Source organism: Pantherophis guttatus, chromosome 4 (genome assembly GCF_059756535.1).
Source record: "Pantherophis guttatus breed Tessera chromosome 4, ASM5975653v1, whole genome shotgun sequence".
Lineage (NCBI taxonomy): Eukaryota > Metazoa > Chordata > Lepidosauria > Squamata > Colubridae > Pantherophis > Pantherophis guttatus.
In genome coordinates, this window is record NC_142066.1 from 124,595,484 (window position 1) to 124,618,922 (window position 23,439).

At 37.8% G+C, this 23,439-nt stretch overlaps 1 protein-coding gene and 1 long non-coding RNA gene across 10 annotated transcripts in view; one reads left to right on the forward strand and one right to left on the reverse strand.

The window, feature by feature from the left end:
* The window catches only part of ETV1 (ETS variant transcription factor 1), a 142,464-nt gene that overhangs the window by 53,353 nt on the left and 65,672 nt on the right, over positions 1-23,439 (forward strand). For all 8 annotated transcript variants that reach the window (XR_015734040.1, XR_015734038.1, XR_015734037.1 and 5 more), the window contains 2 exons: positions 2,761-2,949; positions 6,103-6,350. Coding sequence is in view for 2 of the 8 variants with exons in the window: in XM_087892719.1 (XP_087748845.1) it covers positions 2,761-2,949; positions 6,103-6,350 (437 nt within the window). In the remaining 6 variants the exon portion in view is untranslated. The remainder of the gene's footprint in view (positions 1-2,760; positions 2,950-6,102; positions 6,351-23,439) is intronic.
* On the reverse strand, positions 5,784-12,034 carry LOC117654880 (uncharacterized). Of its 2 annotated transcripts, XR_004588427.1 has the most exons (3): positions 11,819-12,034; positions 7,103-7,190; positions 5,784-5,938 (listed from the first exon to the last, which is right to left on the reverse strand). It is a non-coding gene; the product is annotated as an uncharacterized LOC117654880 (long non-coding RNA). The 2 variants fall into 2 exon arrangements; XR_009620901.1 differs by lacking the exon at positions 7,103-7,190.

Here is a 23,439-nt window from a genome sequence, read left to right on the forward strand (position 1 = left end):
GAACAAAAGGACAAGAGGACTGTCTTGAAATTTTTGGGGAGAATAATAAATCAGAATAACATTGTATTGCAAGATAATCCAGAGCCAGTGAACACTATTATATACGTATTCAACTTCCACTTTAAGTGACAGCTGATACCTGTATATTATTAATCAATTCTCACTATCTGCCTCATCAGGCTGCTATGCTGCTGGAATTGGTAGTCTGTCATAGCGTTGTAGTTACTGTCTATGCATGATCAGGCTCCTATTTATTTTGCATTGAAAAATGATTAAGAGGACTCCTGCCTTTATGGAAACAAGAACGGGGGCTTTACTTGCACCTGTTACAGGAGCAGTGCCAAACAAAAAAGGGGATTGAATCCTCTTTCAGATAGTGACCTTTTTCTCAGTTTCAAATGATAGTGAAACAAGTGAAATTATGAATCATCTGAGTGCAGTCAGTGTGGACAATGATCTGAAAGCATATTTGCAAGCCAGTGTGGGTCATTATCACTTCCCTTAAGGAGATGCTTGGAACTGCTTTTTTCACACATTCTGCATTGTAGGTGGAACTGTGGCTCCATTCATTTTCATTTATATTTTATTTCATCTCTATAATTTCCAGTGGCAAAGAAAGTGTAAAAATGCAACAGAGCATAACAGCTGGTATACATGCTCTGTAAACGTATCAAAAGCAATCTGATGATGATGGTGGTCTCCAACAGTGGAAACCTGGGAAAATTAAGCCCATTGCCAAAAAGAAATCAAAGTGGGCATGAGGAATGCTTCCTTTGGAAGAAAGGTCCATAAGTGGTATCCAGATGCATTAGGATGGGTATAATGTGTCTGCCTTTTTATTCATCCCACAGAGTGCTTTGCAGTGATGTATTTACTCTTGGGAGTTCAAATAGCTCTGCAACCAAGAGACTAACTTTTTTGAAGAAAAGAATAGCATCATAGTAAAATGCATAACTCTTGTATTTTTATTTTAGTTTTACTGTATGCTTCTAATGTTCTAACAGTGCTTCTAAGTCTAAGATGGGAACAGACTCCTGAGTGAGGATGGGTTATCTGTCCCCTCTAATTTTCCAGGACCCCTTTCTCAGTGATTATAGATAGGGAAAGATGCTGAGAATTGTAGTTCAGCTGTATCTAGAAGATAACAGGTTCCTTCTCCTAGGTTCATGTAAAGGAAATTCTTTTCTCCATTCCCCAAATTTCCTGGACTTCCTTCATCTTTCAAGAATATGGATTCTTATCAGGTTTACTCACTTGTTCCAATCAAATATGTCATGTTTCCTTTGAAATTCAAATTCTTTATATATACACCCATGCATACACCTATAGAAACATTGCAAATAAAACATAAGATGTTATCTTACTGGCATGTTTCTTGCTTAAGGATAAAATAAATCTTACTTTGGAGGTAACTCTTGAGAGATTGATGAAACTTAAAAATGAACCCAACTTCAAACAATGAAGAAACATACAATACAATCTCTGACTTCCAATTATCCATTTAGTATAACTCATATCTTCCAGTCATCTTAAATTAATATTCTGAAGTGATTCAGTGAAAGACTAGCTTATTGATAAGACAATATATTTGTTTCTAATTTCTATCAGGCTTTGGAATTACTCCTCGTGCCCTTCAGTCTTACTCTATACCTGAGAAATCCCAATTTGCATCTTTGATGCTTTTTCTCTCGCTAATACTGGCCAGATTCATGTTAGAATTGGATGACCTAGAAATTTGATAAATACATGAAAACTGACAAAATATGATTTGAAATAAGACATTTTGGGGATAGGGGATCACTTTTAACATTGTCTTGTGGTAACTTCTTTGAAACGCAAAAACTTGAATCTGTTCTGTAAAACTTTAATCAGTCTAGTAAAAGTTTTGCTTCTGTTTTGTGGAATATTTCTGATTTTTTTTTTAAATTGTGATTTTAACCATTTTTATTTATGTTCTATAGCTTTAACAGTTCGTTTTTTGTAAAATCAGCTTGCATGATCCAAAATCTTTATAAAGCTGCAAAGCCGTCTTTATAAAAATTGTGGTGCAAGCATTTTGTTCTACGTATTCTTAAAAAGTAAGAAAAATAAACTCTCCAAACAAATAGCAGATGTATCTAACAAGCACAAAGAATAATCAGTGTGTATTTGTTATGCATATTATATCCAGAACTTCCTAACTGGGTTAGGAAATAATGCTGGATAAAGAATGATTTATGCTTTGATCATCTAGTGGAATCAAGATTAAGATTGTAATGTAGAATCAAGATTGTTCAAGATTAGCATTAGTTATTGGCCAGAGGAAGTTGATTAAATACTGTGCTTTGTGCTACATTGTATTTGGTGTTGCCTAAGTGCATAATGTGAACTTAGTTTTTGCATTTGTAAACCATAATTCAGGACTTTACAAGATATGTGAACTCAGCCATTATGGTACAGTCATGTAATCATAGCTAAAACAATCTAGAGCAAATGGGGAAATTAAATTCAACTTCAGAATTATAAATCTGGTCTGTCTGGATCAGCATTACCTAAAATGTGCCTTCAGCTATATTTTGGGACTGTAACTCTCAGAATTCTCACCAAAACAATAAAGGAAATCAGATATAGATAAGATTGCATACGGTCTTGAGTGTGTTATCAAGTCTAAGTGGGATATGCTAGAAACTGAATTTGAGATCAGTATCCATTGATTATTTACAATCATTCCATCAGTCTATCTAAGAAAGCCATTTATATTTCCCCTTGTTTAACAAACAGTGCCTATGATCAGAAGCCACAAGTGGGAATGAGGACTTCTAACCCACCAACTCCATCAAGCACTCCAGTTTCACCACTGCATCATGCATCTTCAAACTCGATTCAGAGTTCTAAACCTGACCGGATTTTTGCGACTCACTTGCCTCCATCCCATCCCATCCCAGACAATAACTTTCCTATGGATCACAGGTAACAGATTCAATTCTTCCTATGTTTGTTTTCCATTGCAAGTAGGTTTGTCTTGCCACTTTTGTATATTGTGTTTATTATTGAATATGTCAGGATCATCCACAATAGTTAATTTTATTTAAAATCTTGAGAATGATGAATGAGTGAATTCACATACATGCAGAGACAAGAATCACAATCAATACATGGAAAGGTAAAATATTCTGAGACAATGTGTTGTCTATAAGCATATATAGTAACCCTATATACATTTTAAAAATGTTTCAGAAAAAGGTCCTTCAGACTATGCAGAAAATTGAGCAGAGTATTTCTGTGCTATCTAATTAAAACAGCTTTTTAAATTTCTTCTTAAGCCTGGAAAAAAGTTGCTACTGGTTTAAGAAACCAAAACAGCATATTTTTCAGAATAAGGCAGAAGCACAATAAAAGATATTTTATTGCCTTGTTTAATGAATAGCAGAGAAGCTTGAAGGATGCCTTCCAAGATATTTTCAGAACATGCTCAATTCTAATACATAAGTCTATATTATAGTATTTTTTATTTTCTGTTAACTGGGCTACAAAGTTAAAAACTCTAGGACAATTTTTTTGCAAGTAATCAATTGAGAAATCATTAGCACTAGACAATCTGGAAAGTTTTTTTTTAAGGATGGTATTTTAATGGCAATAATAGAACAGATGTTATAATCAACAACATTCTACTGCATTTGGACAAAGTAGACAATCTTCTATAAATTTCATACTCATAAATACTATTTATTTGACTGGAAAAAATACTACTTAGGTGGTTATTTTTATGATGGTTACAAACCACTCTTTGTTCATTGTTTTGAATTTAATTAAATCAATTATATGTAAATATTGCTGTTTACTCTTATAATTTGCATAGTATCAATTGAAAGGGTGTGGGCTTTTTTGTTTTTTATTTAGTCCTTTGAGCATTTTGAAATGCACTAGCTTAGGAAGAGGAAGTTAAACAGCCAAAACAAACTATGTTCAAATAACTTTAGGCTTAGCAAAACCACAAAAGCTAAAAAACTAAACTGAAGCTTCAGCTACGTCCCTGAATCACCCTGCTTACTTTTTAAATTTGAATTTCCTAAGGCAAAGCATCCATAGATTAAACCAATACATTTTGCTTAAATTTAGTTATGGCTATATTTGAATTCTGATTATGATTGTTAAAGCAACTCTAATTTATTCAGTTGGTTATATTCTAACCCAGGGGTGAAATGCTCCCGGTTCAGACCGGATCTCCCAATCCGGTAGCGATGGTGGTGGGTGGTTTGGACAACCGCTAGCAAAAATCCCTGTGCCCCCCCCCCCCACTACCACCATGCCCAGCTGAGCCACACATCATCAGAGGCTTTTTTTTTTTACTTTTAAAAGCATTTTTTCTACAACTTCTTCAACCGAAAAAATGCTTTTAAAGGTTAAAAAAAAGCCTCTGATGATCGCGCGGCTCAGCTGAGATCGTCCGAGAGACTTTTAAAGCATTTTTTTCTGCAACCTCTTCCAGGGAAGATATGGTTAAAAAAGGCTCTGACGATCCCAGCTGTGTTGCCTGATTGGCAGAGCCTTTTCAAAGCATTTTTTGCATTTGCAGAAAAAATGCTTTGAAAAGTTTTTTTTAAAAAAAGTTGGCCACGCCCACCCAGTCACATTACCCCCCCACCAAGCCATGCCCACAGAACCGATAGTAACAAATTTTACATTTCACCCCTGTCCTAACCTTATCAGAATGTACTCCAGAATTCAGTTTTAATATGATATGATATATATTTTTCCCACTCCCATATGGTGTAGTAATGTATAGGCTCACAGCTGACATACTATTTATGAAATTTCGCTAATATACACAGTTACACATATAATTTGGTGATGGTTCCACTAGTCTTTGAATTTGCATTTTCATTCTAAAGTCAGAATATCACAATGTAAATTCTAGGCTTTTAAACCACAAATATTTCTCATTAGTTCCTTCTAATAGACTGTGATAATAAAAATTGCTTGTTGTCCTGCAATTTCAACTGCTAAAATGAACAGATGTGGAAGTTAATCCATTGAACTTGGTGGGCTTTCTTCAATGTTAACATGCATTTTATTTACATAGAATAATATGAAGGTTCCAGACAGAACAAAGAACTCATTAAATTAGCAAAATGTGATGAACCATGGCTCAGTATATTTGTAGTTTCAATAAATTATTAAATTGTTGTTACTGCTCAGAATCACATGTAAGATGGTTAGTGGTAGAAGATTTTTAAGCAAACAATCAATACTATTGTATTCTATTATTTGTGAAAAGCCCAATTACCTTAATGAGTACCAAAAGAAAATGTCTCTCTCTCTCTCTCTCTCTCTCTCTCTCTCTCTCTCTCTCTCTCTCTCTCTCTCTCTCTCTCTCTCTCTCTCTCTCTCTCTCTCTCTCTCTATATATATATATATATATATATATATATATATATATATATCCACTCTGTCCCATCTTGATTGCATGTATTCATTTGGTACAATTGTCCAAAGTGTTCTTGAGTCCTAATTCCATGGTTGGTTGGCTAGGGATGGGGGCAGAAGTATTTAAGTTAAATCTAATAAGCTAAATTGAAATTACATGAATGCTGGATGGCATTAACAGGTAAGGCTTGGCTTGTATTTAATAGCAAAAGGGTGAGAAATATTTTTGGACTATGAATCTAGTTATTCTGCTAAATATTATACTTACTTTATTTTTTCCTTGTGTAATATGAAATATTGTTTTCTTGTTTCATTTATTTCTCTGTTACTTTTAAATAGTTTATTAATATCAAATGAACAAAAAAGAGCATACTTAATTGGTGCTTAATAAAACTGTTTATTATGGCAGAGCCAACCATAAAATTCTTCTCTAGGGGCAGCTGTTTTTATTTAATTCTTAAGAATGATGCTTCCTGTGCTGTCTCTTAGATTCTTGCTGTATTCTGCAGAAAATTGTATCTGTGTTTCTTTCCTAGGAGAAAAATTAATTTCCAAAATTTACTATCATTTTCCCCATGCCATCTGTTGTGACAGTTTATCTTCCATCCCACCCTGACCATAATACATTCTTTCTCCATGGTACCTCTCTCTCCATCATCACTAGAGTAATAATCATTTTCTGTGTTATTATCCTAGATTTCGCCGTCAGCTCTCAGAACCTTGTAATTCCTTTCCTCCTTTGCCTGCCATGCCACGGGAAGGACGTCCAATGTACCAACGCCAGATGTCTGAGCCAAACATCCCTTTCCCACCTCAAGGGTTTAAACAGGAGTACCATGATCCAGTGTATGAACACAATACCATGGTTGGCAATTCAATCAATCAAAGTTTTCCTCCTCCTCTGATGATTAAACAAGAACCTAGAGATTTTGCATATGACTCAGGTAATCCAAATATTTTTTTTCATTTTTTGTTCAGTAGGATTTGGTTTATTTGACAAGATTTGACTTATTTTAAAGTTTTAAATCTGAAAAATTTCACTAGAGTCAACATTTCTAGATAATTTAGGAGCATTCTGTTTTAACACATTATATTGTTAATGAAAGTACAGGTTTTATCACACAAGATTTCTAACATTACATAAAATAACATTTTTTTCAAATGATCTTGTCATGTGAAATGGATTTGTATTTATATAATGTCAAGATACCACAGCCTGAAGTGGAAATTTAATACAAATATTTCATTTCAGGCTCTTTCCCAGCATGAATAAAGAACTCCCATTGCAAGCATTAAATATCACCGTCCCTCCATTCTTAGAATCAATATTGATATTTTTATGTTAACTATGCAGTAGAAGAGCTCTGATCAGTCAAAACACTGAATATTGAAATAAAGTTCTTCTCTCATAAATAATTGAATATCAATACAATTGTTTACTAAGATTATTATAATTTATCTGAACTTGATCTAGAGATATGAGGTATCAGACAAAACTGACGATAAATCTAACACATGATTTCTTTAAAATCCCCTCCAATTGATAAACCAACTTTTCATTGATACTAGTTCATTTTTAATAATATTTTACAGTATAATGGAATACTTTTGACCCCTTGAAGTAAACACGCTGAATATATTTACTTTTAAATGAAATTAGTAAGAAGGTAAGCGAGGACAGTATTTTGTAACTTACATTTCTCTGGTTATTGCCAGATGTAGTTGTAAGATATTTACCCCAATCTTCAGGCATTGGAAGAGTTGTTCTTTCTGGAATTCTGTTTCTTTATTGAAGAGATTATCATGTTATTAGTCACGTAAGAATTGCTGAGTAAGTGGTAGTGGAGGTTCTATTGATTCCTGTTAATCATGTCCTTTGGCATTTAGTAGGATTATTATTCTTCTCAGACAGAAAGATTTCAAAAATGTGTCCAGCTTTTTGAAAACATTTTGCTACCATTGATTCAAGGAAAGGAGAAAGGCACAGTTCTAGGAACCCCCTATTAATCTCCTCAAATATGCTTACTTGGACTATTCAGCTGATATGGTAACAAGGCTCTTGCTCTTATAGTTTAGCAGGAGGGGTTACCATTTCTCATGCTTATAGTCTGAACTGAAGCTGGTTTATCTTGCCCCTTCCTCATCATTCTGAAAGATTTGGTAAAATAATATATGAACCTCTATTTCTCATGGTCATTTAGAAAATATTAGTTTATGTTTTGCCTAAGCATAATTGTTGACTCTTGAGTTGATTGTTGATTAAATAGTATTGGCTCCTGAACTAGTCCTACAAAGCATAAATTAAAACAGTTCTTTTATCCCACTGCTCTCCTAGATTACAGTGTATTAAAATCAAAGTCTTACTCTACTTATCTTGCCTTTCCTACAAGGATATGAGAGAAGTGAATTGAGTTATCTGTCTTCCATTTCATCATTACAGCAGGACTGCTAGGATGTATTGATCTACTAGCTACTGATCCCTTTACATATTTTTTTTATTCAGAAGAGATATTCTCCAGTGTGCTGAGTCGAGAATCCAAGGAATGGGTTAACTCTGCTCTTCTGCTTGGAGGCTGAATCAATCAATCTTTTGGTAACGCCTCCTTTGCTTGCACATGTCCAGTTTTTGACAAAAGAATTGCCAAGGCTGAGAGGGAAGCGGAGCGAAGGAGGGGGGAAAGTCCCCCTAGAGAGGAAATGGTTGAAAATTCTCATGCTTTAACAGCCCAGCAGTTAAACAATCCAATCAATGGAAAGCAACAGATTCCATTGTGCTCACAGGTTGGGTTGCCAGATGGCACCAGAGAGCAATCTTTTCAGCCATCCTTTTCATCAGACGGCAAGGAGGCTTTTGTTGATCCACAATCAAATCTGTTGCCGGCAGAAAGGCAATGGGAGCCACCTCCAAAGAGGATGAAGGCTGCACAGAAGCCACCTTTACACCCATGGTGGTGGAACTCCACCCACAGGACAGTCAGCGGCCTGAAATTGCTGACCAGATGAAAATTCTGATATCAGAGGTCGTAGCACAGGGCATTGCTGCAGGCCTACAGCAGGGATGTCAGACTGCTCCTGTGGCATCTGAAACTCTCCTACATCAAGACCAATATCTGACATCCCAGTATCAAAGAGATTTGGTGACTTTCCAAGGGTCTCACTCACCCCCTTCCTCCATGCAGAGCGGGATTTTGCTCTCAGGAGATGAGGACCAAAAAGAGATGGAGCTTTCTGAGGATGAAGGGATGGCTCCAGACCCCCTGGCTCTACGCAGGGCTCTTTCACCCAACCCCAAATCTTTATTAAAGAAGGCCAAAGCCAAATGCACTTGGGAGCTGACCCAGCTACAACTGAGTCAGCATTGGACCTAGTAGATCCGAGTGAGATGCTCTTTTTAGAGCTAACCACGAAGGGTGAGGAAATCCCCTCACCTAAATTATTCTGGGACATGATCCAAAGACAATGGGCCCAACCAGCCCAAGCAGGACAGACAAAAGATTTTATAATGTGGCCACAAATTTCTCCGGGACACTGCAACCACTAACTATAGATGGCCCTGTGGTGGCCTTAACATTCTCCACCATCCTCTCTAACAACACAAGAGGATGCTCTGAAGACAAAAGATAGGAAGACAGAACTGATCCTCCGCAAGGTACATCAGGAGGCTGCCTGGGTAGTCAAAGCAACTACAGCTGCCTCAATCTTCAAGACGGCCTCATTGCTCTGGTTCTGCCAGATGCAAGCAAGGGTTCTGCCTAGTGACTTCCGCTTCCACCTGACATTAACAAGCTGGTAGTGGCTATGGAATTTTCAACTGATGCCACCTTGAATGCCATCAAATTTGCTTCCAGGGCCATTAACTCTTCAGTGGCGGCCCGTCATCTATTGTGGCTTCGCCATTGGCAGACAGAAATGAAGTATAAAGTGAAAACAAGCCTCTGCTCCCTTTGAGGGTAGCAAACTGTTTGGAGAGGCCCTAGAGCCCATTCTGGTGGAGACTAAGGACAGGAGAAAGGTCCTGCCTTCTCTATGTAGACCAGCTGACTGCTGTCCCTTTCCTTTCGGCCCAGAGACATGGGGTTTGACACCCCTCAACCTCAGAGGGTGTATGCCCACAGACAAGACTGACAACCAGACAGATCCGGGTTCAGGGACAGAAATAGACAACCCTTCCAAGGTAAGAAAGTCACCCTTTCACAGTTCCAAGTGACAACAGGTCCAACCTCCCATTGGCCGGTGCTTAAGCCTATTCATCAATCAATGGGAAGCAACCATGATGGATACCTGGGTCCTGAATATGGTGAGACTAGATGTAGTTGTAAGATATTTACCCCAATCTTCAGACATTGGAAGAGTTGTTCTTTCTGGAGTCCTGTTTCTTTACTGAAGAGATTATCATGTTGTTAGTCACGTAAGAATTGCTGAGTAAGTAGTAGTGGAGGTTCTATTGATTCCTGTTAATCATGTCCTTTGGCATTTAGTAGGATTATTATTCTTCTCAGAGAGAAAAAGATTTCAAAAATGTGTCCAGCTTTTTGAAAACATTTATTATCATTGATTCAAGGAAAGGAGAAAGGCACAGTTCTAGGAACCCCCTATTAATCCCCTCAAATATGCTTACTTGGGCTGATATGGTAACAAGGTTCTTTTTCTTATAGTTTAGCCTGAGGGGTTACCATTTCTCGTGCTTATAGTCTGAACTGAAGCTGATTTATCTTGCCCCTTCCTCATCATTCTGAAAGATTTGGTAAAATAATATATGAACTTCTATTTCCCATGGTGATTTGGGAAGTATTAGTTTATGTTTTGCCTAAGCATAATTGTTGACTCTTGAGTTGATTGTTGATAAAATAGTATTGACTTCTGAACTAGTCCTACAAAGCATAAAACAGTTCTTTTATCCCACTGCTCTCCTAGATTACAGTGTATTAAAATCAAAGTCTTACTCTACTTATCTTGCCTTTCCTACAAGAATATCAAGGAAGTGAATTGAGTTATCTGTCTTCCATTTCATCATTACAGCAGGATTGCTAATATATTGTTCTACTAGCTACTGATCCCTTTACATATTTTTTTTTATCCAGAAGAGATATTCTCCAGTGTGCTGAGTCGAGAATCCAAGGAATGGGTTAACTCTGCTTTTCTGCTCAGAGACTAAGTCAATCAATCTTTTGGTCTTGCCTCCTTTGCTTCCGCATGCCCAGTTTTTGACTCAGTCTTTGCTCAGAGGAGACATGTAGAAGAGTGCTCTTAGAACAGGAGACAGAGTTCTTCCTTGGATTCTGGAAATTTCACAGTAAGGTCCCAGCTCCGCTTAAGCCTTCCCAAGACAGCAAATGGTTAGCCTGGCTCTCCCAGTCTGTCCGGCATAGCCGCCTCTTCCCAACCATTGGCTGGCTCCCCAGTCTGCCCGGCATAGCAGCCTTCATCCCGATTGGCTTTCCTGGTCCATCTGGCATAGCCACCTTCGTCCTGGCTGGCTCCCTGGTCCTTCTGGCATAGTCGCCTTCATTCCATCTCCAGGATAGAGCCAAGATAATTGGGCCCATAGACAATGGAGGGGACTGGAGTCACTGCCTGGTTAAATCCTGGTGCATACTCTGAAGCGGCTAGGTGGGAACAGCCATGGCAGCAAGGTCGCACATAGGAACAAGCCTGCCTTGTCTAGGAGGGCAGAAAACTAAAACGGCAGATTCTGTCACCCTAGGAATGCCAGGGATGAGTGGGAAGACCAGTAGTTACCGGTCCAGACACAAGAGTCATCCAAAATGCTCCGCAGGGCCAAAATCAGCCAGTAAAGAAGCAGCGGCCAGATTAAAGGCAAAAGACCTTTCCTCCCAAAGAACTTCAAAAGCTGAGGAGAAGGATGCCGGAGGCATCTGAAGGCACTTGACAAAAGAATTGCCAAGGCTGAGAGGGAAGTGGAGTGAAGGAAGGGAGAAAGTCCCCCTAGGGAGGAAATCGTTGAAAATTCCCTGCTGTACCAGCCCAGTAGTTAAGTCATCCAATCGATGCAAAGCAACAGATTCCATTGTGCTCACAGGTTGGGTTGCCAGATGGCACCAGAGAGCAATCTTTTCAGCCATCCTTTCCATCAGAAGGCAAGGAGGCTTTTGTTGATCCACAATCAAATTTGTTGCCAGCAGAAAGGCAATGGGAGCCACCTCCAAAGAGGATGAAGGCTGCACCAGAGGCCACCTTTACACCCATGGTGATGGGATTCCACCCACGGGAGAGTCAGCAGCCTGATCAGATGAAAATTCTGATATCAGAGGTCATGGCACAGGGCATGCTGCAGGCCTACAGCAGGGACGTCAGACTGCTCCTGTGGCATCTGAAACTCTCCTACATCAAGACCAATATCTGGCATCCCAGCATCAAAGAGATTTGGTGACTTTCCAAGGGTCTCACTCACCCTCTTCCTCCATGCAGAGCAGGATTTTGCTCTCAGGAGATGAGAACCAAAAAGAGATGGAGCTTTCTGGCAGGAGCAACTCAAATTCCAGGGTTCAGGTCCCACCAAATGTATTTCAGTCCTTTAAGTGGTGCATGTTCCAGGCCATAACCAAGAGATGTGGTTTCAAGGAGCCCAGCTGCCTGACCATCACAACAGATGCCAGCCTTTTTGACTGGGGTGCCTACTTCCAGTCCCAGATGGCACAAGGGCAGTAGTCTCAGGCAGACCTGAGGAACAACATCAACTGGCTGGAACTCAAGGCAATGCAGTTGGCCCTCAGATGGTTCCAGAACATGATGGACAATGTACTCATTCTGACGGACAATGTACTCATTCTGACGGACAATGTGGCCACCAAGGCCCATATCAGCTGCCAAGGGGACACCAGATCCCTCATGTGAGAGGCAGAACAATTGGGCCTCTGGGCAGAGAGACATCTTCTATCCATCAGAGCAGAACACATTTCAGGAACATCGAATGTATAGGCGGACTGGTTTACTGGTTGGCTACTCAGAGTGGCGCCTACACCCAGATTTATTTAAAGAACTGTCAGAAAGATTCGGACCCCTGAGCCTGGATCTGTTCACCTCCCCTTCAAACATCCAGCTGCCTAGGTTTTACATCAGGTTTGCAACATCGGGAGCAGAAGGGGCCAATGCACTCCGCAGTCTGTGGCCTTGAGGGCTAATATATGCCTTTCCTCCTCATTCCAGGGGTAATCAAGAAGGTACTGGTGGAGAAGACAGAGATCCTGCTTCTAGCTCCCCACGGGCCCACACGCCCAAGGTACACAGATCTGTTCAGTCTGTCAGTATCCAGGCCCTGAAGGATCCCTCAGGACAGAATCTCCCTCAGTCAGGGGGCCCTAGTTCATCCAGAACCACAATGGCTGCAACTGACCATCTGGCCTTTGAACGGAGAGTTCTGAAGCAGATCAATTTCTCCAACAAAGTCATACAGACTATCCAGGAGGCCTTTGACCAACAAAATCTGTGACTCAATTTGGAGGGCCTTTTGTGCGTAATGCTCCAAGGATCACACTGATCCCACCTCTGTATCAGTGGCCCAGATCCTGGAATTCCTTCAGGAGGGGCTGGACAAGGCCTGTCCCCTAATACCATACGCAAGCAAGTAGCAGCTCTGGCCTCAGTGTTATCCTGGGGGGATCTGGAGTCCCTCACTCAACACCCAATTGTGTGCAGTTTCATCAGAGGTCCAACTAACCTAAAACCTCCTGTGGTACACAGGTACCCCACCTGGGACCTGCCTAAAGTACTACAAGCTCTCACCTTAGCGCTGTTCCAGCTGTTATGATCAGCCAGCCTGTGCTTCCTCACTTTCAAGGTGGCCTTCCTCGTGGCCATCACTTCGGCCAGATGAATATCTGAACTGGCAGCCCTCTCTATAAGAGAGGACCTTTGCATATTCTATCCAAACAAGGTGGTTCTGTGGTTGGATCCCTCCTTCTTCCCCATGGTGAATTCCTTGTTCCACAGGGCACAGGAGATAATCTTGCCAGACTTCTACCTGGGCTCAACCCACGCCCTAGGGAAGAAATGGCACACCTTGGATGTTAGGAGGACCCTCTGCACCTACATCAAGAGGACAGCCTCTCTTAGAAGGACAGAATCCCTGTTTGTATCTTTCCAGCCCTCTATACTGGGTAACAAGATTACACCATCAACCATAGACCGATGGATATGGGCATGCATCGCCAAAGCCTGTGAGCTTCAGGCTCTCCCGTTGCCTAGGCGAGTGACAGCCCATTCCATCAGAAGCGCAGCCACAATGGCTGCGTGGGCGACACAGGCCTCTATCAAGGACATCTGTAGGTCAGTGACATGGTCTTCTCCATACCCATTCATAAGACACTACAAACTGGACGCCTTCGCTTCAGCTGAAGCGGCCTTCGGCAGGCGGGTGCTTCAGAAGGTGCATATAGACTTGGGGATTCAGGACCAGACTGATACCCACCCTTAGGACAGCCGGCTTTGGTATGTCCCATTCCTCAGATTCTTGACTCAGCACACTGCAGAAGGGGCGTTGGTCTTAACTTATAAGCTCCTTCTCGCTATGCTGAGAGAGAACCCAACCCCTACCCTGATGACTGTCTGGTCCAAAGTTCAGGAGTGGCCAGAATTAGCACTGGAAATATGTCAAGTCAATTGCTACACCTTCATCAAAACTGAGCATGCGCAGGCAAAGGAGGCATGACCAAAATATTGATTGACTCAGTCTCCGAGCAGAAGAGCAGAGTTAACCCATTCCTTGGATTCTCTCTCAGCACCGTGAGAAGGAGTGTATCAGGTAAGACCAATGCCCCAACCCTTTCAACACTTAGAACATGAGCCTTCATAGTAAAATCTGGATTTCCACTGTTCTTTGTCCATATGCACACTGCAAAATTATCTGGAATAGAAGGTTGAATATTTGATACATATTCTCAGTCAATTATCCTCTTTCTGACCATGACCTGATTCAGAATGAATTGATGTTAGAAAATCATGGGGTAGCTAAAATTTTGGTTATGTTAACTTTCTACTCTGACTAATGAGTTGTGAAGGAAGTCATTGTGTCTTATTGCCCGTACATTTGTGGGGAGCAAGAATGCTTTTCATGTTTATAAATTTGGTAAATGTAATATCAATTAAGTTTTGTTTCTTATTCTTATGCATTCTTTTAATTTCAGGAATTGGCCTCTGCTTCTGCAGGAGAAAATATTAGTTTAAAATGATCTAGCAGGACAACCAGTAGTCATGAAGAATTGATTTATGGCCTTAGAGTACTTTTTATGGCTCTAAATTCCTGCATTTAAGTTGGCACATCTGTACCAACATAAAATACAGTCAATGGTTTGATGGTGCTTTGCTTTGTTCTGCAGAAGTCACCCTTTCCCTTATCTTTGCTCTAAGAGTACTTTAAATAACCCTTTTGGAAGCATAATGCATTTTGCCATTGAATCATTGATTTTATTATGTTTATGGATGTTTAGGGATGTCACACTGAAAAGGAGCTTGCATAATATTATTTTGCTATCTAGATAAAAAAATTTTTTTAAAAAACCTCTCTTGCAAGATCATTATAGTAAGATGTTCCTTCTGGGAGATTTTGAAAGAGCCTCAACACTGCTTATTGCTTTTGAGCTCCATATTCTTACCCATTTTGGAAATCTGCTGAATGAAAACCATTATTATGGAATGATTATAACTCTATTAAAACATGACATTAATTATGACATCGGAAATGGCAGATCAATTAGTTGTAATTGCAGGTATGCAATTTCTATTGCAGAATGTTGAGATAATGGAACATGGAAAGAAATAGAAATGTCAACACAGTAGATGATGTTTTATTTTTCCACCCATCCTAGGAGCCATGCTGTGGGGATAATTCAGACTACAAAATGAAATAGTAATTTCTATTAGAGTGCAGTTTTTATAGGTGCTTTCTAGGTGCACATAATTCTGTAATGGGAAGTATTCTAGGTCACAGAGTCATAGCATCGGAAAGCCATCTAGACTATTGAATTCAATTTGCTTGGCACAGAAAGCCAATGTAAATTATCTCTAAATGGATGGCTATTGTTTAACCTCTGCAGAACACTTTCAGCAAAGTATCTGCTTCATTGTCAAAATGGTCTCCCATTAGGAACCAAAATTTTGCTTTTTGACTGTAAGACCATTATTTGGTGCCTACCTTCTGTGGCAATAGACAAAAGGCCCTGGCCTTTTTCTGTATGACATTTCTTTAGGTACTTGAAAAGTATTAGCACATTTTCTACTTTCTCATTTCTATTAAAAATAATAAGTTTTCCTCAAAAGATTTAGGTTTGAGGCCCCTGATTATCTATACAGTCATTTGCTATGTCATTTGCAGTTTCTCTGAATCTTTGTTAAAATATGATGACCTGAAATGCAATATTACAGGTGAGACAATGGAACTATTACTTCTTATGATATAGTAACTATATTTCTGGTGATTCATCCAAAAATTGTATTTGCCCTTTTAGGACATCACTCTTATTTTTTAGGAGTGGTCTCCCATGAGATACTAGATTAGCTCCAACATTATATTCTTCTAGAAGTATATTAGAGTGGAACTCATTTGGATGGCTTTTAAACTTTAATTTATTGAGAGAACCCCTTATATTATGTATTTATGAAATTTATTTTGCCATTCATCTTAAGCAAATAATTTGATATTCATAACACAGAACAATAAAAACAACATAAGTACAAGCACGAGCATAATAAATACAAAATATAAAAACCAAGGCATCTTATACACTATTTTCATTCACAAACTCTCCTCTATCAGGTTCAGCTAACAACCTAACCCTAATGCCTGTGAGAAAAACGACCCCTTTAGTAGATTAGCAAAGTATTAAAAAAGAAACCACCAGTAAATTTAATCTGAAAACAGCTGTTTTGACAAAACCATTATGATTTCTAATAAATTCTATTTTACTTTTATGGTTAATCACTATGATCTCCTCAAGAATTTTTCCCAGTATCAATGACAGATTGATTAGTTTTTAGTTTTCTGGGTCTTGTATTTTCATTTTTCTTAAAATATAACAATGGTTGCCTTCTATCAGTTTATTGGGCACTTCACCTATTCTTCCAAAGTGTTAGATGACGGATTCATGTTTGGCTACATCCTAGACAACATCCTTGTCTAGGATACAAGATTTGGGTCTGAATTAATTTAAGTTTGGAGTATATCAATGTCAGCTCAAAGTCAAGCTGGAATACAGCTACAGTACTTCAGTCATATTGTTTTTAGAAATGAGTAGGCCAAAATTAGAGTTGAATAGGACTTTTCTATTTATCAGATAATTTTTGTTAGTTTTTGCCATAAGTAGATGCTAATATTCTTTTTTTTTTACTTTGACCTTGCTTAGGAAAGCCTCTTTGTTATTTTTAACATCTTTTGTTAATCCCAGTTTGGTCTGAGTTCATTTACTTTATCTCACAGATGGTTTGATCTCTTTGTTATTTGATCTGATCCTCCTTTACTTGATTGTTTTAATGTCCTTTTTGATGTTCGCATGATCACTAAACTTTTTGTGTAACCACATCTCCTTTAGAAATTATTTGGAACTGTTCCTTTTTTTCTTTCCCACCCTATCCGTTTTTAGGAACTCCCACTATTTTTGAGCCTCTTTTTCAGTTAACTTCTCTAATAGAAACCTAATAGAATTGTTTTTATATATTATTAAAATTTGGGGCATGGGTTAGCAGGGTAAACTTTAACTTCATTTATTTTTCATTTTCTTAAAAACTAATTTTGGAATTAAATGATAGTTCTCCCCCTAAATTCCCATAAAATTTCCGTTCTTCTTATTGTTTGGAATTTAGTAGCTTGCATGTTCTTTAGCTGAAAATAACTCATTTAAAACACTAGTTTTTAAAAGAAAAAGATCCTCATAAGTAGTAATAATTTTTAATTTTATAATGATCACAGACTAACATTAGAAATAAGAAGCATTAAAAATAAAAAAAACAAGATAATATCTAAAAATTGTTGGTGGATTATTAGTGGACAGTCTGCCTAATTTTGCAGTCAGTATAATAAAACTTAGCTACATTCAAAGAAACTACATCCAACTGATTGGATCACTATTGTACATAAAAAAGATTGGTATTTCCTTTATAGAAGGTACAGTATGTTTGTGACTCTAGTTGGTTAATCTGCCCTTTTCTACCTGTGAGTTTGTCAAACTCACACTGCCATACCACAGTTCTTTCTTTTGAAAGCCTTAGGAATAGGAGACCATTCTTTGAAAAATCTTACTGGCATAAGTCACATTGGTCCTAGAAGTGGGTGGTTTAAATACTGTTTAAATAGAGTTAAATACTCTATTCTCCATCTTTTTAATAATGTTCCCTTCTGTTGAACTATATGATTTGGCAATTTGTTGAGTTCACATCAAAGAGGAGCCTAGAATTTCAGACTGTCCATTCTTGTACAACAGTGATAGTTTCCTTGCATAGAAATAGTGTTATAAGTTTGGTCCTAGCATCCCATGAGTTATTCTTTCTTGAAAGAAATTCGACATCAAATCTGATGAAGAGCTGTAAGTCACATTATTGGGAAGAGATTTTTTTAAAATCTTTTTTTTTCTTTTCGACAAAGGAAAAGAAAACCCTCACAGATCTATAAATATTTTTGAATGAAGGAAAAACAAAATGGCTATGGTGTCTTGGACATCTGGTATTTGATTAAATCAATATAAAATACCAGATAAGAATTGTTTCTAGGATCCTATAAAGTTTCAAACTGGCAGGCCGTTTGATCCTACAATACCAAGGGGAAGTAATATAGGGGAATATGTGGGGCTCATAGGGCTTCCATAGTTTTCTGTGTTGATAATATAGTTTTTTTCTTACGTTAGGAAGCTTGATTTAGATCAGCACAATGTATAAGGGACACATAATGTAAAGCAGGGGTTTGTGTGGGCCACACAAACAAGGGAAGCCCTATCCCTGGGATGCAGGCAGCACACAAAACCACACACTCTGGTCCATGGAAAAATCTCTCCATAGAACCGATCCCTGGTGCCCAAAAGGTTGGGGGCCACTGATTTTAGGGACAGGTTTTTGCTTTGGGTTATATATCCAGTGAATGCAGTCTGGATTGAGTACTATATCATAAGAATATATTATTTTCCTGCTTTTGAAATAATATTTTCTAGCTATATCCTCCAATCTTTACCATTACCCCATCTGTATATTAAAACTGAAATGAGTGTTGTCAGAACTATTTTTATATAATTATAATCTCATACATCACATCACAGTAGCAATAGCTCCAAAAGATTGTCTTATTCTTGATTTTATTTCTTCTCTCTCCTCCCCAAAGGGATAGATAAAATATCCTTTGAATCTACAGTTACAGTAAGTGGCACTGGCTAATGATTTGATTTGAGAATTGAGAATACAGTCTGGATTTACTCTTTATGCATTAATGCAGGTCAAATGGACATCAGCTGAATTTTCAATCAGTAATGGAAGGCTGAAGCTTGTCTTAAACCAATCGCATCAGCCTTACCCAAGTCTGACTGATCCCTAGAGGCTATACCCAGTAAGCAAAGCTTTTATATGAATGGAGCCTGGAGTTTCATTCATAAAATGGATGCTGAAGGGGGAAAGAGGCGGGGGAGAATGATGGGAGAAATACACTGGAATGTCCATTTATACAAAGCTGAAGGGTGTAGTGTTCCATCAGCTGCTACTCCTGCCCATTGACTTGAAACAATGATTAATGTGTGTTGGCCTCCTCAGTGTGTAACTTGACACCATTTATGTGGCCTTGGCATGTTTCTAATGTATAAGTGAATGAAAAGGCTACATGAGCCAATCAGAAACATAAACAGGAACTGGTTGGTCTGAATTCCATTCAAATATGTCACTATAGCCCAGCAGTGTTTGCAGAACTTAAATTTTTATAGACAGAAAACAGGGTGGAGGAAGAGGCTAAAGCACAGATGTTGGTGTGTATTTTCAGCCAAAGATCACAAAAGGGAGTGAAAAATTGTATGTGTGTGTACTCATTTATGTGCATTTATTTATAAAAAAGCAAGCTAGCCTACACATCACTTAAAACTAATGCTATATGATTGAAATAAATACATAAAAATAGGCACTCAGTAGATTGCAGCTTTTTTTGCATTACAAACACACATGTCTTTTTGATTCTGCAACCCTCTGTAACAAGTAACCATTTGTTAAAGGAAGCTGGTTGTTGCCTGATGTGTTTTCTGAAAACCGGATGTCATGACAATGCCAGAATAAACCAGCAGTTTGCTATAGAAAGCAATCTGGTGTATTTCAGGGAGGAAAACTATAGCTTTTATTTGTGTGTGTTTTGATTTCTTTTGGAATGGCTGTGGACAAATTAGATTAGAATTTAAAGGTTGTTGCCAGATGAGAGGTTGGGCTTAAGTTTTTTTTCCCCCCTAAGATGCCTGGATTTTGTATTTTGTATCTGCCATAATGTGATGTTTCCGTTATGCTGAATTTTAATTTTTAATGTTATTTTACAAAGACCATTTATTTTTCTTTTCTTTTGCATCCTGCTTTAATATGGCCCTGTTCAAATATGGGAAAAAGAGCTTAAAAATACTTTACATTGACAAAATTTTTAAAGGGGAAGGAGTGACCAATAATTATATTTAAATTTGCTCCAGTAAAATTCCATGAATGAAATAGGTAGATTACTTGACAAAAATTTTGGCTAGAATACTCATTTAAGTGTCAGTGATTGTTGTCTAAGGAGCAAATCATGTTGCAAATTATTAGTTACAAACAATTTTAATTGTAAATGAAATATACGTTTTGTGGAGGATTTGCTATCTAGTTTTATAATGTAACCTTATTTTTTTCCATTGTTTTTTTCTTAAATCTTAGAATTTTTTTTGCCCAAGTTCCTAAAGAATGCCCCACATTCTTAGATCTATGAAGCTCAATATTACTTATTCTGACTTGAATTTTCCAACCCATTCTGCAGTTCTTGAGGTTGTGTTGAAATATAGTAGATTTTCTATAGAATTAAGAGTTACTATTCAGTTTGAAAAACTAATGGACATTATTATATCTGATTTTCTGAAATTATATCTCATTTTTGTTTTATCAGCTTTTTATTTTATATATTTTATCATATATATATATATATATATATATATATATATATATATATATATATATATATGTCTTTGGTTATTCGGGTTTTTTCCCGCGTAAAATTGGAGGTTTCTTGGCAACGTTTCGACGAAGTCTCATTCGTCATCTTCAGGCTGGTGTCTTCGGTTTCGTGCTTCTAGGAGCACGAAGCTGAAGACACCAGCCTGAAGATGACGAATGAGACTTCGTCAAAATGTTGCCAAGAAACCTCCAATTTTACGCAGGAGAAAACCCGAATAACCAAAGACCTACATACAAACACCCGCGAAAACCTCAGAAAACAAATATATATATATATATATATATATATATTTTGCAGGGCAGAAATCTTCAGTTTTATTACTTAATCTCTTCCATTACAAATTCTGTATAATGGGCAAAGCAAACACACTGTAAAAAAATAGAAGAGACAACAGGATTTCTGTAACAGCTACCAAACTACTTTTCCAGGAAACAGATTTAACAAGAGTCAATTAACTTTATAGATTATAAATACATCATATGGATATTCCTTCTTTAAAAAATGCTTCTATCAAGATAGCCACTGATCTAAATCATATTGTTTTTCAGCATAGCTCAAGTGGTACACCAGATAAGGTAAAGCTTTATTTTAATATTACAGATTAGAACCATTTTCATAAAACTGGTCAGAGAAAAGGCTGTGTTGAAATTGTTGTGGCACTTATCTGATCCAGTTCTGAGGATTAAGAACATGCTGTCATCATACTGTTCTTGACATATTTGAGTGGTATATTAACCCTGTCAGTAAATAAAACCTGGGAAACCCTTTGTTTGCATTACAACAGTGGAAGCAATTTTTTTGTCCTAATGCCATTAATGGGAGGGACAATTTAGTATAGTCTGAAACCTTGACAATAAATATTAGCATCAGAGTTACTTATTACATCTTTCAATCAGGCGATTTCCTTTCTTCATCTGTACATCTATTGGAACTGATCTGCTGCATCTCATTTTACATATGTTCTGTAAATGTAAGATTGTTTGTTGTGTTCTCAGGATATGTGTCTTGAGAAGATTGCTGTGGTTCAACTTAATGTGACCTGTGTACTGTATGTAGTTTTCTTTGATCTGGGGGCATCTAATGTAACAATTTATGTTTTAAGCTAAACAGCACAACATAGTTGCCAAGCTAAGAATATAATTAGGGTCATTGCTACTTTCAGCAACCCTGTAACCAAATCTCCAGGAGTGATTAGCTTGCTTGCAAAGGAGCAAAGAACTGAAGTTTTGTGTTTGATACAGAGAAGAGAACTAGAAGATCACCTGATTTTTTGAAAGAATATAGCATAAGGTTGGAGACTTCTTATATTCCTCTGGCAGTCTACCTTGTTCCCTATTGACTGCCTTTCAAGTATCTATACATTTGCGCCTCATTCTCTGGTGCTCTAGTTCTCTATACTTGGAGACGATAGTTATACTTGGAGACGATTCCTGCTATAGTGAGTCCACACTGTACAAATGTTCTGGGCAGACATCATTAAGGAAAAAAGAGAACACATTGTAGATATGGACAAAAATCATATTTGGGAAGAAGATATTACCATTTCGCCCAGAGTTTATAAAACTCTGGCTGACAAAGGCTTTGCAATACTGTAAGGCAGTGTTTCGTATATATGCTTTGTAATACTGGGAGGTTGCAACTATTTTAAGATATTGGAGTTCAACTTCTAGAATTCCTCAGCCTGCAGTTGAAGTCCACACATTCTAAAGTTGCCTGAGGTTGAGGAATACTGATCGAAGAGAAGGATTTCCACTGCAAATGTTGTAGTTGGATATATTTGAATTGTTACTTTATGTAACAAAATCTTTCTTCCACTTCTGAGAATGCAAATTGCTCACTGTGTGTTTGCCCATTGATTTAATAATGTTCCATCATAGCTGGATTGAAACAAAGGGATTGGTGGTTCCACTGCATGAGTCAATCAGGGTTGGGATTATTTCTGTTTCTTCATCTTTTCTCTTCATTAGGCCTGTGGCTACTCCCTTCCTGGTGTCCCATAGAACAGTCCTTTATGGAAACTGCCTTGATAATGATCTGACAGGCTTACTATGAAGTACTGTGATTGATTTTGTTTTAAAGAAAAACGCTATTTTATGCATGAATATTACTTGTGGGTCTTGTTATATACTGAATGCTGCTTCTGTTTATAGTTTGCTTTGTTGCCCTTTCATCTATAAGACGTTCAGAAACAGCAAACCATGAATACTCAGTTATACTTGCTAATGCTAACATCAGCTTTTCAGTTTTAGAAAATATTTTTCATCATACATAGAGGAATATAATAATAAACTTGGAACTACTTACATGTGCTATAGTTCGGTGTCTCCCCACTTTACCAGCTTACTGTATGGACATCAGTACCCAGCCTGCATGCTGGCTGAGGAATTCTGGGACTTGTAGTCCACATATCTTAAAAGTTGATAAAGTTGAAAAACACTGAGCTATTCTATAGTACTAACTGTAACTGTTCTGACCCATCTGCTTTGTTTCAAGCATTATTATCAAATCTGCTATTTTTATTCTTCCCTCTTTCTTCCAAAAAGGCCATCAGCTTTCAAAATATACACAGTGGCACAGTTTTTAATCATTATCTACCAGTGCCAGTTTGCTAGTTAAATTATTGCTAGGTATTAGTCAAACATTTAGCACAATTTAAAACTGCAATGTTAAATTTCATTTGTTGGCCTTTTTATTAGATAAGCTAGAAATGAAAGCAGCAGGGAATTTAATTGGCAGTATTTTTTTCTGGTTAAGTCATTACTTTGATGAACTTCAGAGCAATGTTTATGGCTCCTAATTAACCATGATAGTCATTTGATTGAATAATCACTTTGGAAATGTTTCTAAAATTTGATTAGAGCTTGACCCATTCT